The sequence below is a fragment of the Rattus norvegicus genome, chromosome 20 (genome assembly GCF_021556685.1).
Source record: "Rattus norvegicus strain SHRSP/BbbUtx chromosome 20, alternate assembly SHRSP_T2T, whole genome shotgun sequence".
Lineage (NCBI taxonomy): Eukaryota > Metazoa > Chordata > Mammalia > Rodentia > Muridae > Rattus > Rattus norvegicus.
In genome coordinates, this window is record NC_141553.1 from 14139803 (window position 1) to 14156877 (window position 17075).

The 17075-nt window shown below is 44.4% G+C and overlaps 1 protein-coding gene and 2 pseudogenes across 2 annotated transcripts in view; 1 reads left to right on the top strand and 2 right to left on the bottom strand.

Annotated features, from left to right (window-relative positions):
- Positions 1-17075, bottom strand: part of Specc1l (sperm antigen with calponin homology and coiled-coil domains 1-like) — a 105679-nt gene that overhangs the window by 27706 nt on the left and 60898 nt on the right. For both annotated transcript variants that reach the window (XM_087597685.1, NM_001039455.2), the window contains exons 11-13: positions 11514-11597; positions 8922-9078; positions 4128-4230 (exon numbers count right to left, since the gene is read on the bottom strand). In XM_087597685.1, coding sequence (XP_087453811.1) covers positions 4128-4230; positions 8922-9078; positions 11514-11597 — 344 coding nt within the window. The remainder of the gene's footprint in view (positions 1-4127; positions 4231-8921; positions 9079-11513; positions 11598-17075) is intronic.
- Atp5mf-ps5 (ATP synthase membrane subunit f, pseudogene 5) lies at positions 1080-1312 on the top strand (annotated as a pseudogene).
- Positions 6819-8501, bottom strand: LOC147998583 (small ribosomal subunit protein uS7m pseudogene; annotated as a pseudogene).

The window sequence follows — 17075 nt, forward strand, 5'->3', positions numbered from 1 at the left end:
AGAATATACCCATAGACAGCGGGTGATGCTCTGGCACTGGTTTGCCTGGCTTGCTTTGCTTGTTAAGAAACGCACCCAAAGAACTGCGGGAGGTGTTCTGGCTGCTCGCTGCTTTAGCATCCTCAGGCCAATTAGCAGGGGCTGGCAGTTTCTTCTGGATCGAGCCCCTCCTACTGGTCTGAATGGACTGGACTGCTGATGACAAAGATTGGAACTGCCCCAAAGAACTACTTCTAAACAGGCCCACATCCCCATTCCTATTAATGATCTTCCTCCCCTACCTTTGTTCAGTGGGCTATAAGGAAGGTTTAAGTGTTTAAGAAGCCTTATTAAAGTAGGTCTTGAAAAATCTAGAAGTTGCTTGTGAAATCACAATATAACTGAGGCAGGTCTTTATCTTCCAGGGGGTTTCACTCCCTCAATAAATCAGAACATCTAGGTCCTTCCAATGCTAATACTCCAGAGTTAGCTACTCTACAGTGTTTTTAACACATGGCGGGGCATGATTAAAGTAGACAAAAGTTATTTGTTAGCTTAAAGGTGAATTCACAAGGGCTTGTTTTGTAATGGATAGTTAATAAGATTACAGTCATCAGCACAGTAATTTGAGGATGCCACTTAAAAGAGTTAATGACAAGATAAAGAGTATTAGGGAATCTCTCTCCATTGATTAGACAGTTTCCTTGACATAAAGCATTCGTGGTCCATTTAGGGGTCTGTGAAAACAGTGCATACGAAGTGTCACGTAACAGCTCCTACTCCACTCAACAGTCAAGTGTCACAACGTGCACTTTCTGAACAGAGATTTGTAAAGCAGCAGAGACCAAAGGCCTGAACCCACTGCTGGTGCCTAAGGACACACATGTCCCCTACGCACACAGCCAGCCTGGACAGAGGCTCTGGCATATCTCACATGGTGTCTGACACATTAAGAGCTCTAACAAATCAGTCTTTTAGTTTAAAAAGATTATGGTTAGAGCTGGATAGAAGGCTCCGCAGTCAAGAGCACGTACTGCTCTTGCAGAGGACCTAAAATCAATCCCCAGCATCCACATTGGTTGGGACACCAGGACTGCATGATGGCAGCACTCGTGTCACTGAAGGAGAAACTCACAGAGGTTAGACTTGGAGACCTGCTAAGCTGGATATTGATGCAAAATTTCAGCCCCAGTGGCATCATGAGAACCTCTCAGAAAGGTTATAGCCAGTATCACAAGTCTATCAAAGGCAGCACTGTGGGTCTAGCATGGTGCTGGCAGCTTGTGTGGTTTTCAGCTTCTGTATTTCTTACAAGGAACTCAAACATGACTAGTGAAGTAAGTACCACTGAAGAGGGTCAGTGTGGGGCACGGCTGAGCACAGCTGGCTACCCAGCCCCCACCCATGAGGAATTGAGCTGTGGCTAAATCCCCGACTTCTGACTGAGAACCAACCTGTAATAAATGGTGACTGATTCATAAAGAGTGGATTGTAAGGAACAATCAAACTAAGGGCTGAAGGAAATAGACACAACCAAATACAAAGAACCAAGGAAATGAAGAGATGGTTCTTAAAGGAAAAAAAAAAAAAAAAGACTGACAAATACTTAGCCAAACTAAATTAAAGACAGAAGATCCAAATTAATAAAATCAGAGATGAAAGGGGGCAGAGTACAACAGACACTAAGAAAATTCAGAGAACCCTAAGGACAAACTTTAGCAATCTCTACCAAACTGGAAAACCTCAAAGAAATGGATGAATTTCTTGATATATACAATCTACCAAATTTAAATCAAGATCAAATAAGCAATTCAAACAGATTCATAACCCCTAATGAAACCAAAGCAATAATTAAGTCTCCCAATCAAACAGTGACAAAAAACTATACAAATGAAAAACAAAACCAAAAAAAGTCAGAAGGATTCTGCACAGAATTCAACTAGACCTTTAAAGAAGAATTAATGGCAATACTTGTAAAATTGTTCCACAAACCAGAAACTGAAGGAACGCTTTCTGATCCTTTGTACAAGGCAACAACTACCCTGACTCCAAAACCACACAAGAACCAACACCAATAATAACAAAGAACACATCAAATGCGATTCCCACCATAATTAAGTAAAGAGCCACGTAAACGTATTCTAAGACAAAGCCTACAAGAGGCGAGAAAAGGCCTTTAACAAAAGCCGACTTCCTCCCTCGATAAAAGTTCTGGCAAGACTAGGGAGACAAAGCATACACCTCAGCATAATAAAGGCACCTACACCAAGCCCCAGGCCATCAACCTAGACAGAGAGAAACTCAAGAATTTCCACTTGAATCAGGAACAAGACAAGGATATCCCTCCTCTCCAAACCCATTCAGTACAGTCCAGGCAGTCCTAACGGAATGGAACGGAAGGGCTTCCATCCACTACAGTGGAAGGCGGTCAAGGGAGACAAGTGTCAAGGAAAGCACCTTTATCTGCCACTGATATGACTTTATACGTGAGTAACTCTAAAAACGTCACCAGGTTCTTAGGTTTATCACTTCTATAGCTGATAAACGCTTTAGCAAAGTAGCAAGACACAAAATTAACACATAAAAGTCAGTAGCCTTCTTTATACAGAGGACTGAGACTACCTCTGTGTGTCCTTCTTTGCCAATGTCCCTGGGATGCCTCCACTTCCGCCTTTTGGCTCCTGTGAATTAAGGTACCATAGAGACCAGAATACCTAAGCTGTCTCCTCAAGTCTGTTCTCAATTCTTCTGCTTATATATCTTTAGATGTGATTGTCAGAACATACGGTAGTCATTCTGAATTTTTGTGAGGACTGCTAAATCACTTCACAGCACTTATAACCCTGAGCATTGTATCTGGCAATACATAGCTCCCCATTTCTTTTTTTTTTTTTTTTTTTTTCCTATTTTTCGGAGCTGGGGACTGAACCCAGGGCCTTGAGTTTGCTAGGCAAGCGCTCTACCACTGAGCTAAATCCCCAGTCCTCCCCATTTCTTTATACCTCCCTCTAAACTCCACTTCAGCTAGTGAGAGCTAGAAACAGGCAGACAACTAGTAGATGCTTAGTGACTACTGCCTTCTCCTTACATCTGCATATACTTGGGTATTTAATCCTAAATGAACTGACAGTCACTGCCTGAGTCATGTACAGATTTGTCTACAGGAAGCTTCTTACTGGTAGACCTTGTTCACCGATTGCTCAACTTCTTTGGTATTTCTTTTGGTTAGTTCTTTCTTGATCATTTTGTTGTTATGAGCCCAGGAATAAAGAACTCTGATCACTTTCTCATATACTTCTGTACATTTATTTCTGAGGAAAATCAGTTGCAATCTGGAAAAAGTTTCTGTAACTTAAATCCTAAATTGCATTTTTTTGCATTATAATAAATACATTTAATTTGTGTGGGATTAAATCTTCTTCACATTTAATATCATCTAAACTAAGCCCTGAGTAAAATGATGGAAGACCGAGGAAGGAAGGAGTGGCAGGACAGCATAAGGCACAGCAGGAATGGCCAAATGCTGTGAAAACAAAGGTTTAATCAACATGGGGCTATCCTATGTGTGCTGTCGTCTCTGCCCAGTGTCATCTCCGCAGAAACACTCCACCTGCACGGCTGAGACTCTTCAGTGGCTGTGCTGCCTGTAGCACAGGCTGACAGACAACCTGAACCAGAACCCTGGGACTGTCTTTGGAAGGAGAAAAGCAATGTCTGAAGCGGTCCCCTGACCTCCACACGCACATTCACAAACACAAATAAGTAAGACATTTTAAGGGTGTTCATTAAAAGTACCAGGAAACTGGTTACTTTTCAAACACAAGAAACTTATTTTGTCCCAAGGGCACTCAATCAAGTTCAGTATGGACTTTGAGAATGTGTCCCTAGAACTCAGTATCAAAATCATTTTGAGCCAGGCAGTAGTGGCGCACGCCTTTAGTCCAAGCACCCAGGAAGTAGAAACAGGCAGATCTCTGAGTTCAAGGCTAGCCTGATCTACAGAGTGAGTTTTAGGATAGCCAGGGATACAGAGAGAGCCTGTCTTGGAAACAACCAACCAACGATCAACCAAACTGACTCATTTGAATGTAAGGTAACAGTCATGGTAGGTGGCACTTGTACATGGAATGAGGGAACCACATGCTTACCTGATAGCCTTCTGTTTTCTTCTGACACCACTTCAACAAGGCATTCCTCTTAGATCCTCCGTATTCTCTCGCCAATGCTGAGAGGGGGTCTTTCCTTTCTTCCCTAATTTGTGAAAATAAGGAACCCGAGTTGAAAGATCGGAGTACCACAATAAGACCACAGCACTACTCTGCACTTTTCAATAGAAAAATGCACAAAACTTGGGCCATTCTATGCTATGACATAGCTCTTGATTAAATTTCACCAACAGTTTTCAGTCTGGCTGGCAACAAACATCCTGTATCAAGTAACAGGATGCTCAACACAATCCTTGTGACATAGAAAACTGTTCTGGGCCTTTTAGTCAATACCTTGCTTAACTCCATATCATGCTTTAGTTTATTTCCACCCCTTTATTTCCTTATGTCCTTAATGCTCTCATCAATTTCAAAATTACGCATCGTAACTACAGAGGACAAGGATCCATGAGACGAAGAGCTAAACAGACAAATGAGACCGAGAAGACCTGGCAGTAAGGGCTGGAGAGATGGCTCAGGGGTTAAGGGCACAGGCTGCTCTTGCAGAGGTCCCAGGTTCAATGCCTAGCACTGACATGGCCGCTCACAATGCTGTCTAACTCCAGTTCCAGGGACCCCAATGCCTTCCTCTGGCCTCTGCAGGTACCATGTGCGCATGCAGTGCACAGACATATATTCAGGCAAAATAGCCACACATAAAACATATACTAAAAATAATTTTACTATATATTTTAAGATATGGAGGAAAAAGAGATAGCAATAATATTAAAAACAGTATTACACTGTGTGTGGAGGCTCAGAAGGCAGAGGCAGGAGAGTGCTGTAAAGTTCTAAGCTGGCCTGGTACGCATAAAGTTTATGAGACCCTGTCTCAAAACAACAACCACAACCACAACCACAACCACAACCACAACAACAACAGCAACAACACACCAAAACCAAAACTGTATTACAAGCCCAAGACCAGCCTGGTGAGGCAGGCCTGGAATCCCACCATTCCCCACCATTTCTGAGGTGAAGGCAGGAAGATTACAAGCTCAAGACTTGTGTAGGCTTTGGTGAAAGTTCTGGGTTAGCCTGGGTGATTTAGGAAAACCTTGATCAATACAGAGTATCGATAGTTAGGATTTCCATTGCTGTGAAGAGATACCACGACCAAGACAATTTCTGATTATTAGTCCATTATCATCATGGTGGGAGCAAAGAAGCAACTAGGCAGGCATGGAGCTGGAGAAGGAGCCGAGAGCTGTACATCTTATTCCAAAGCAAACTTGGAGAAGACTGACTTCCAGGCAGCCAGGAGGAGGGTCTCAAAGCCCACCCTCACAGTGACAGTGACACACTTCCAATAAGATCACAGCACCTGATAGTCCCCTCCCTGGGCAAAGCATATACAAACCTCCACAGATAGATAGATAGATAGATAGATAGATAGATAGATAGATAGATAGATAGATAGATAGATGGATGGATGGATGGATGGATGGATGGACGGACGGACGGACGGACGGCGGACAGACAGACGACGAACAGACAGGTAGGTAGATAAGTGGGTAGGTAGGTAGGTGGGTAGGTAGGTGGGTGGGTGGGTAGGTAGGTAGGTGGGTAGGTAGGTGGGTGGGTGGGTAGGCAGGCAGGCAGGCAGGCAGGCAGGCAGGCAGGCAGGCAGGCAGGCAGGCAGGCAGGCAGGCTATAGTTCAGTCTTAAGAGTGTCTAGAACATACCTAGGTTCAGTCCCCAGCATGGCAAACTAAAACATAGATCACTTCTAAAAAATATGTGCTAAACTGTATACCCTGCTTTTTAAGATGAAAGCTCACTATGTTCCAGGCTGGGCTCAAACTCCTGAGCTCACCCTTCTGCCTCATGTTCCTGAGTCCTAAGAGTACATGTGTGCTCCACTGTGCTTAGCAAGTCTTTGGCATGGCAGGATGGTCAAGCCGCTGTGGCCCCGCACTGTTGACTTATTCATAAAATGTACTGCTTATTGGTGTACACTTCTCAGAGGCTGGTCACATAAGAGGTATGGCTTTAAGTTAGTTCATGGTGCTGGAGGGATGGCTCAGGGGTTAAGAGCATTGGCTGTTCTTCCTGAGGACCCAACTTTGATTCCCTACAACCACTAGACAGCCCAGGGAATCCAATGCCCTCTTCTGGCTTCTGTGGCACTGCATATACATGGTTCACAGACATACATTTAGGAAAAAACACAATAAAATAAAAATAAAGACAATAAATAAATAAATAGATGGATGGATGGATGGATGAATGAATGAATGAATGAATGTATGTCCATATAACAGGCATGTGATGTGAGCCTATAATCTCAATACCTGGGAAACTAAGGTAGAAGAATCTAAAGTTCAAGGCAGGCCTAGACTATGAAGTAACATCCTATCTGTGCAATAATCTTCTTTTTAAAGTTCATAACTTGAGTTTGAATGGTCAAGTGCTACACTTTATCCTTAAAACCTAGAACTTAGCATAACGATTTCTGAAACTCTTTCCATTCTTCCTGTTCTTCTCTTTAAGCGTTTCACCTTTATTAGTGGTGCTATGTGTACAGATGTTTGATCTGCACGTGTCTGTATACCACATGTGTGCCTGGTGCCCACAGCAGTCTTTGGAACAGGAGTTACAGGAGTTAGTCAATGTCCACAGGGCTGCCGGGAATCAAACAGGTCCTGTGGAGAGAGCAGTGCTTTTGACCACTGAGCCATCTCTGCCCCTCGAGTGGTTTCCTGCGGCAGTGTGTCCTTCCCCCACCTCTCTTCCTGCTACCACCAGCCGGTAGTGGGCCAGGGCACGGTTGGCCTCGGCCATCTTATGCATGTTGTGCTTCCTCTTGATCACAGGACCCCTGTTATGAAAAGCCTCCAGCAGCTCATGCGACAGCTTCTCTGGTATCGGCTGTCTGCCGCAGCTTATTCTCTCGGCACTCTGCGATTATCCACTCCATGGCCAGGAAGCACCGGCGTCGGTCAGCCAGAGGCACAGGGACCTGGTAAAAATGGCCCCTTTGAGGATAGGTACCAACCCAATCAGGGGCTCACAGTTTCTCAGCGCCTCATGGAATATCTTGTAGGGGCTTCATTCAATGGTCACCTGTTCCTGTGCTGAGGCCACACGGTACTTGTCAAGCTGCGTTCTTTTCACGGCTTCCAGAGTCTGATGAGAGCGTCTGCAGCACTGAGCTGGTTTCAGTCGCAGCCGCGGCTCTGCTGGGCTGGGTTTTCTTGAGCTCCTGGCCATACTTCTCCTCTTTGGTGAGTTCCGCCACCGGCTTTCGGAAAGGTTCCTTGTCAATCAAGGGGTCCCTGAGTGTGATCCCTGGAAGGTTCCAGACAGACCATTCCTCCTGTTTTTAATCTTTTACCTGTCAACAGTGTTTCCTCATTTCTACGATGTATTAACTGTGTGTGTGTGTGTGTGTGTGTGTGTGTGTGTGTGGTGTGTGTGTGTGTGTGTGCGTGTGTCTGTGTGTGTGGTGTGTGTGTATGTGTGTGTATGCGTGTGTGTGTGTGTGTGTGTGTGTGTGTGTGTGTCCTGGCTGGCCTCAAACTCACAGAGACACCTGCTTCTGTGTCTTGCTATGGTTTACAGTATGCGTCACCATTCCTCTGAACTCTTACTTAGAGTAGCTTCTGCCAGAAAGAACTTCTAAAACATGAACTCACACGTCTATGTCCTCCTGAACAATGATTGGCACAGCACCTTGTTGTCTGATGTCCAGTCTGAGCCATCAGAGCTGCCTCTCACACTTGATATGCCTTCGGTCCTTACACAGAAACTGTTGTTAATGTCACTGTTGCCTTTGCAAAAACTCGTGGACTCAGCCTTTCTTGGGTTCTCCAACCCTGTTATTACCCCAATCAATCAGACTTGATAACTTTGACCCACAATACTAGAACAAATGTCCTTTTAACTAGTTTTCTGGACTTTCTTGCAGAAGAACAAACTTCTTTCATCACCTCAGTTTATTCACTCCCTTATTACCTTATGTCTCCTCAGACTGAGCCAGTTTGACTTCACAGCTGCCTACTCAATATGTCGTCTACTGTGCCCTGAGACAGTAGACATCATCCTGTGGCCGTCTCTATCTGTCTCCTGAACCTGCATAGCATCTCCTAGATCACGTAAGATCAAGTTACTTATCTTGCCAACAATGTCCGTATCCACAATCCTCACAACTTCCTGCAGGTTCTACCTCCTTAGGAAGGTCTTTTCTAATACTCTACCAGATGCCCAGAGTTCCACTTCATAATACATGATTGGACAGTAGTTTGGATTTTGGAGTTTGCTTTGAGACAGTCTTACTGTGTAGCTGAGGTTGGCAGTCAGTCCTTTTGCCTCCATCCTCTGAGTGCAGAATGTTGCGTCTTTCTCTCTGTCCTCCTTCCATCACATTGACTTATTTATTAATGCACTGGGAACTGATCCCACGCTAAGTAAGTATTCTACCACTGGGCCATACTCTCCCCAAAAGCAAGCACCAGATTTTGAAGTATCTGCATAGACTTTACCAGGAGAGCATCTCTAATTTGAAAATGCAGAGTCTGAAACGTTCAAGCTCTCATGTCGGGACTCAAAAGGCATGCACTTGGGTTTTCAGACTTAAGATGCTTCACCTACACTTACTGAACCATTTCTAGGTTCAAACAAAACAAAAGTCAGCACTGGGTAACAGGAAAAGAGAAAGGGGGACAGTCAGCACAGAATTGTAAGCAGGTCCTTCATTCCGAAAGGCCAGGAAAATACACAGAACATGTTTCCTACCTTATTCGGCTCCGGGTGCTTGGAGTGACTGATGCGGTGGGAGAGGAAGACAGGGAGAGCTGTGGGGATGTGGTGCCCATAGCCATGAGAGAGGCTGGTGATGCCCCCTCAGATGCAGATATGTCCCGCTTCATTTCTTCACTACTCCGTCGAGACACTGTAACAAATCATTGTGGAATATAAACTAGTCCAACCACTGTGCAACTCAATATGGAGGTATCGCCCAAAACTAAACTTAGAACTCCCATCTGTCCAAATCAACGCATCATGGAGGAACTGGTTCCTCACGTGGACTGTAGCACTATTCACATTAGCTGAGTCATGGAACCAAGCTAGGTGTCTCACAACAGAGGAAGGACAAAGTGACTTCGGACTTTTTCTCTATGCCACAAAGAACAAATTTTCATCATGTGCAGGGAAAGGGATGCACACTCTAATGAGGCAGTCCCCCAACATTTCATACTGTTTGCATGAACTACGTCAGTCTCCCAAAGACAAATATGCTTTCTCTCATTTGTAGTTCCTGGATGCTATTCAGGTCATAAAATTATGTAAGTACATATGAAACAGACAACTGTGTAGGGGAACAAAGAGAACTAAAGAAAGGGGTGGGAAGAAGATGAGGCTATGATCAACTTTTTATATTTGTGTGAAATCCTATGGAACACGGTACCAAGTACTATCAATAAATACAATGCATTTTCTAATTTAAGGAAAGATCTCTGTGTATGACAATTTGTATGTCTCAGATCCTGCATGTGTTTATATGTTTCTTGGTTCTTTTACCCCCCCCCCCCCATTTGTTTTGCCCTATTCTGGTTAGCTTGGTTGATGATGATGATGATAATGATGATGATGATGATGATCATCATCATCATCATCATCATCATCACATGTTTGTTCTCTAATGAGAGAGAGAGAAAGAGTGTGAAATTGGGTGGGTGGGGAAGTGGGGAGGGTCTAGAAAAAGTTGAAGGAGAAATCATAATCTGAATATACTGGAGAAAAATCTATTTCAATTAAAACAAGTTTAAAATTCTGGGGATAAAATGTCTTAGAAAGATTGAGAGTTATTTTATTTTTTTACATCTAGATTATTTTCTTAGAGAAAAGAAATGCTTTGTTAAACAATTTTTAAGGTTGGGGATTTAGCTCAGTGGTAGAGCGCTTGCCTAGCAAGCACAAGGCCCTGGGTTCGGTCCCCAGCTCCGAAAAAAAAAAAAAGAAAAAAGAAAAAATTTTTTAAATGTTGTGTATACACTGACAATTACAACTGCATATCTTTTAAAAGTATAGTGATATACATGCTTTAAAGTTTTTTAGTTTGAGCTTGAGAATTTCTTCTGAAGAGTCCTAAAAAACAAATGTTACCCTGTGAGAGAAGAGCTAATCCTTGATCTCCCTCGTGACTGAGCTTAGTTTCCATTCAGAACACCTACCCAGCTGGCAACAGTGATTTGCCTAGAATCCCTGTACTTTCAAACTGAGGCAGGAGGCCTACCATGAACATGAGGTTAGCCTGGGCTACAGAATGAGACATTATCATAAAAAATTAAAGAATTTAAAATCTGTGAAAAGGTTGGTAGTGGAAATACAAACTATTTTAAAGGGATCAGGTGCCTTGTTAAGATGTAGAACGCACGGCATCTCCCTGTCTTAAGGGGTCAGGGGCCTTGTTAACACAGCGTCTCCCTGGTACACAGTGAGGGCCACCCAAACACATCTGAAACCCCAAGCAGTATGTGCAGCTGCCCACCCCTACCCCGACCCACAGCGGACATGAACACAGCCCTCCAACTGCAGCAAGCACGGCTGAAAGGGAGGAAGGAGAGGGGCAGCTCTGGAGAGCTGGAGGCCGCTTCAAACACCCGCCAGGAAGACAGAAACTAAAAGACATCAAGTCAATCATTGCTAATTTTGCAAGGCTGACACAGGGGAAAAAAAAAAAAAAAAAAACTGGCCCAGAACTCAACAGCATTCCTGCCTCAGCCTCTGCACGTGAACGCAGGTGTGCCCTTCCACCCCCATGTCTGGATCTGGGTGAAATCAGGATACACACGCAGTATTAGTAAAGTGTTACCCGAAGGATCCTGAAGGGGCGATGCTTTCTCGCATATTAAATGACTGCAATATCGTACTTATATGTTTTTAAGCATAATTTTATGGCTATTATTTTTCTCAAGTACATTGTATGTCCTAAATCAATAAGTTTTTAAGTGGTGTGCTAAGACTCTGAGACAACATTTTATGTAATGCCAACCCTTCAGAGTCATCAGCCGAGGGAGGGTGCTCACTCTGTGTCCGAGAGCAAGTAGCCATACCACAGCAGAGCTACCAGAACTTTTCCTTTATGGGTGCAACTGAGGACAAGCACAGTGAGCCTCCAGGCCCCTCGCTGTGTGGGGCTTTACCATAGGCAAACAGCTTCCAGGAACCTTTCTGTGTGTTCTGACCAACTCTGCAGATCAACTGTTGCATATCTAACTCTCAACTTTCAGAAAGATGTACCTCAGCTGGTCATCAACTACAAGGTGGGCAACTAGAAACTTCTAGGTTTGTTTTCAATACTTTTTTTCAGATAGAAGTCATTACCTGAGATGGTCTTAGCACTTTCCATAGCAGGGACTCTTGGGAGAGAGGCGGGTCGGCTAGTTGAAGACGTTCTTAGTAGATGCTCTGCACAAAGTGGAAACGTCACAAAACAACATGGATGAATGCTGAGGTGGCAGAAGTACAAGGAAGGTGACTCTTACTCTTCTCAACCGTGAGACTCATCCCTTCTCCTAACGGAAAGCACTTCGACCCCGGAACAGCATGTTTACTAAAAGTAGTCTCCACAGACAAGGACCATGCTGACCTCCAGAGATGATGGTGAGACATGCTATGCAGGGGATTCTTTCTAAGTCATTTTGTGCCACTTAATTAATTCTTCAAAGCAACTTAATCAAAATTAAGAGTTTCCTTGCATTGGCCTAGGCCTTTCTATGCCTAAAGTTAGAGGGGACATCAAATATACAAGTATCCATAGATAGACCTGGATGGCATAGTTAGAATTCCATAATACAGCTAAAAAAGGAAAATAGTTCATTCTTATTTCCAAAAAAGGAGAATAGTTCATTATTCTTTCAGGTAGCAGAGAAGGGTTGAAAAACAGTGGGAGTAAGCTGGGTCTTACTAGAAACAAGGCTGGGAAGTGTATTTCAGCCAGAAAATCATGGACCAAAGACACATAGTAGAGGGAAAGAAAGAGCCTGGCTTGATAAACCATGGTTATCTGGACAACAGCAGAGAAGGCTCTCCAGGGGGATAACATTGAGAGCCTTCACTCCTCCTCTGTGGTCTGCTGAGCAGCCAGGAATGACACAATCAGATGTCGCCTCTAGCATGGCTTCAGCATGGTTCTTACCCACATGCTTCCTTAGGAGTCTCTTTAGTTCCTGGAACACTGGTGCAATCTTTCTGTCCTCTCCCTCTCTCTTCTGCACACGTCTAATCTAGGCTTACCAACCCAACAGGCTGTGCTCAGGCTCAAGACATGAATGCATGTGCTCTGCCTAGCCACCATCTGATAGGTCAGGGATAAATGACTAGTAGGAAACTAAACAACAATGCCTGTGTTTAATAAAGACTATGATTAGCCTTACTTTCCAAGAATACCCACCCATTTCTTTTTTTAACATATTAACTATTTAGTGGCTAGAAAAGCAGGTCAACAATAAAGTATGTTTTAGGACGTCTGAGGCCCTACGTTCAATGACTGGCAACGACAAACAAAAAAATAATGGCATATGGTACTGAGTCTTTAGAATATCACATATTTTAGTCCCAGTAATTCTTTAAAAGATTTGTTGTATTTTAATTGTGTCTATATGTGCATGTGTACACATGCATGAGTACAAGGACCCTGGAGGTGGAATTACAGAAGTTATGAGTGCCCTAGCGTGGGCACTGGGAACCACACGCAAAGCCCGTTGCAGCTTGTGTTCTCATGCTAATTGTGTTACCCAAAAACCTGTTCAGTGTCCCCAGTTGCTTTTTGACTGGTCAATAAGATTGGAGGCCAATGGCTAGACAGGGAGAGAGAGGGGGGACTTTTAGAATTTCCAGGAAGGAGGAAGAGGGGATTTCACCATGATGAGAGCACAGGAGATACACCAAGTCAGAAAGGTGCAGGAGGGAGAGACGGCCGACATGTAGGTGCAGGGGGAAAGCAGCCCCAGAAGGGCTGCCCAGCAGGGTCCAGAGCAGCAAAGATAAAATACAGATTTAGTAAGTATTAAATCATGAATATTGGAGGGGAGTGTGTTAGTCATGTGGAGTTAGGGAGTGGCCTAGACATTGAGCTGTTTAAGGTATTTAAAATAAAGGCTGTGTATGTGTCTTTCTTTGGGGAATCCAGAACACTGGGGTGGTAGTGAGAAGCAGGCGGGCACCCGCTGGAAAGTTTAGAGGGGATTAAAATACTACGGCTTCAAAGTCCTCTGAAAAAGCAGTACATATCAAGTACATATTGAGTCATCTCCCCAGGCCCCAGGTAATATTTTACAAGAGTCTTAGGAATATGTAGTTTGAAATAAAAAGTTACTTTCTACTTAGAGGCCAAGGAAGAAGGAAAGAGAGCTTATTTTCTACCTAAGGACACATGAGGTTAAAATCATTAGCAATATCATAAACAAACATCGTTTGGTTGGTTGCTTGGTTGGACGGTTTTTCAAGACAGGGTTTCTCTGTAGCCCTGGCTGTCCTAGAACTCACTCAATAGACAAGGCCGGGCTCAAACTCAGAGATCTACCTGCCTCTGCCTCCTGAATGCTGGGATTAAGGGCATGTAACACCACACCTGACTAAACAAACATTTTATACAAACAGCTTACAAGCATATATCAGAGTCCCGAATCCTATCAGCTTTTAAAGGAAGAGCACTTCATGCACAAATTCTAAAAGACAGCAGAAACAGAAGCCAATGTTTTATTACTTTTTTATTTACATGCATGCGTGGAAGCCAGAGGTCACTTCTCAGGAGCCTTCTGCCTTGGCTTTTGAGAAAGGGTCTCACTGGTACTGGGGTCTGGCCAACCAGGCTAGGCTGGCTTGCCAGTGAGCCCTACAGATCTGACTGTCTGCCTCTCCAGTGCTGGACTTATAAGAGTGCCCCACCGTGCTCAGCTTTTTACAAGGGTGCTGGGCATCAAACCGAGCACCTTGAGTTTACACAGAAAGCATTTTACCAACTGAACTATCTCTCTAGTCCTGTAATCAATATTTTAAATTGAATCAATTATGAACCTAAAGAATCATTTCCTTAAAAGTCTTAAGTCTCTCAAAGAACATAGCAAATTAAGAAGGTAAAACAAATGTCATAAAGACAAACAGGTATCAGCCAGACATGGTGGCATACACATTTAACTTCAGCACGGTACATAGGTCCCTGAGCTTAAGGTCAGCCTGGTCTAAACAGGTCCCAGGCCAGAAGGACTACATAACGTGACCCTGTGAATCACCCCCTTATTCAACCTTACCCCTACATGCTGGTGACTAGGAAAAAGCTCACTCAGGCAGTGCCAGGCCCCTCCTCCCACTTGTCTTTCTACACTGCATCCTGAAAGTCCTTACCCCTGTCCCATTTCAGCAGATAATGCCCATTACAACACAGCTGCCCTCTCTAAAACATGTACCAAATCCTTTTTCTTTTTTTGAGGCAGGAGCTCACTGTGCAACCCAGAGAGGCCTCAAACTCTATTCTCCTCTGCACTGACCTCCCAAGTCTTAGGTTCACAGGCACGGACACCACACCTGGCTAAGTTATTCTTAAATTATGTGTGGCAGGGCCAGAGCAGTAGCTCCACAGAGCTGCTTAAGGGGCATGAAAAGACCCTGGGTTCCACCCCCAGTGCAGAAGGTGAAGGCACCTAGAGTTCTGAGCAGCCGGAAGAAAGGCCATGGGCGTTTCTTGATGCATTTTCACTCCATCCCTAAGCCCAAGCTGAGACGCACATGCCACGGTAGGAGCACAGGTCCATTGGTGTCTTGGGCGAGCAGGCTGGGTTCTGTGTCCATGTAAGCTGGGTCAGCCGTCTGCAGGAAGTGTGACTGGAGGGTTATACTGAGAGCTAAGCCGACCTCTAACGCTGGGACTGCTCTTATATTTTAAGCATCTTTAAAGCGCTTTATCCCTATTGTTGTTAGCGTGCGGTGGGCACGTGTGGAAGCCTGAGATCAAAGAGGCTGCTTCCCTTCCTTCACCTTGCAGGTTCCAGGTCCTGGGGTCAGGCCCTCGGATGGAGCATCAGGCATCTCTGCCCGCTGAGAACCCCACAGGCCTCCCCTTTACTTCACAAACAACCATGTGGGCATCTACTATGTGTTGGGTAGTAGCTTACTGCAAAAGACAGAGAAAGGAGAAAAAACCTGCTTGTCACAGAACCCGGAACCTAGAGTAGAAGCAAGACAACCACCATTCTGTGAGTAAAGGATTCATGGGAGGAAAAAAGGACTCTGGGAACCCAACAGCTGATGAGACTGGGCTGACACGTCCAGGAAAGACTGAGAAATGACACTTGTGAAAAGCGGGCTGGCTGGTTTGTCTCCTGTCAGCGGCAGCCTGAGAAGGGCCTACCCTTTCACCTTCACTTCAGTGAGCCAATGGCAGGTTGTGGAGTTGAGTTCCCACCAGTGGGAAGACGCGGTCGTCACTGTACTGGGGCTTAGGTCAGCAGCGCACACACAGGGCATCTAACGTATACATTACCCCAAGCACGGTTTCAACCTTCTTTCATTAAAGTGCCATTGCACGGCACTAGCTTGAGACAAACAACTACTATCACCTCCATTTCTGCTGGGCCTCCTTACAAAAGGTCATCAAAGCTGTGCTTCTTGACAACCATTGTTCCTTCACAGAAGGGACATGGGAACAGATATCAGACCCACAACAGAGTATCGAGTCACTCTTCCCAACCAGCTGTATGCAATCCTGCCAAATCACATGTGCTGGGAGGAAACACGGCCATCACTTTAGTTTTTGGTTATACCTTCTTTCTATTGTATATGTAACACACAGTGTGTGTGTGTGTGTGTGTGTGTGTGTGTGTGTGTGTGTGTGTGTGTGTGTGTGTGTGTGTGTGTGTGTGAGAGAGAGAGGAACTAGAATATTTAGGCTGGGGATGGCCAAGGAGAAGAAGCCCCCCCTTGGCAGCAATGGAAAGTAAAGACTTTCCCGTGTGGCTGCTTCCGGGTCACCCATGCTCCAATCAGCAATGCCTTGCACGTGCTCTCACCCCGGCGTTGACCAGTCAGTTATTCAGACTTTATATGGCGGTGGTAGGCCATGCTCAGCTCCACCCCCAAGCTCCCAGCTCCTAGCAAGCATGTGTAAGTTCTACTGAGCGGGTTACTTAAGGTGTGTAAAGGATGACATTCAGAAACAACTGATATTAAAATTTGTGAAGTCAAAGTCCAATACATTGATGCCAAACTTCTGCTTAAATCAATGGAGCTAAAAGGGTTTGTTTTTTGCCCACGTTTTATCTAAATATTGCAGAGCAGTTAAAAGCACCAGATTGGTATAACTGACATTCTAGGTGTTTGTACCCACACTTGGAAGTCAGAGGGATGAAAAGGGAGACTATTTTTCTCTTGCCCTTGAATGTTAACTAGGTCCCAGATGGCCATGGAACATCACAGAATGCCCTGTAACTGTGGGCATTTTTCTTGTTCAAGGAAGCCACAGAGACTGCACCTGACGGGCTCTAACAAGTCAACAGTCTACAACAGGAGAGTCAGCAGAGAGAGATGGCTTCCTCTATAATTCCAAGTTGAGCAAGGCTTCTGAAGATTGAAAAGGAGTATCTCCAACACACACACACACACACACACACACACACACACACACACACACACACACACACACTGAATGTTAAATATACAGTAGGAAGGTATAACCAAAAACTGAAATGATTACCATGTTTCCTTAACAGTCTGAGGATTTCACATACTAGACATTAAACATTAAACATTAAAAATCCATATGTGCTGTTATTTACACAACTATATTTCACTAGTAATTTTCTTCTTAATAAGAAAAATGCTATTCAGATACAAGATTTCAGATCTTGGTTCCATTGAACACTGCAGCACCTGCCTACCTATAAGAGACAG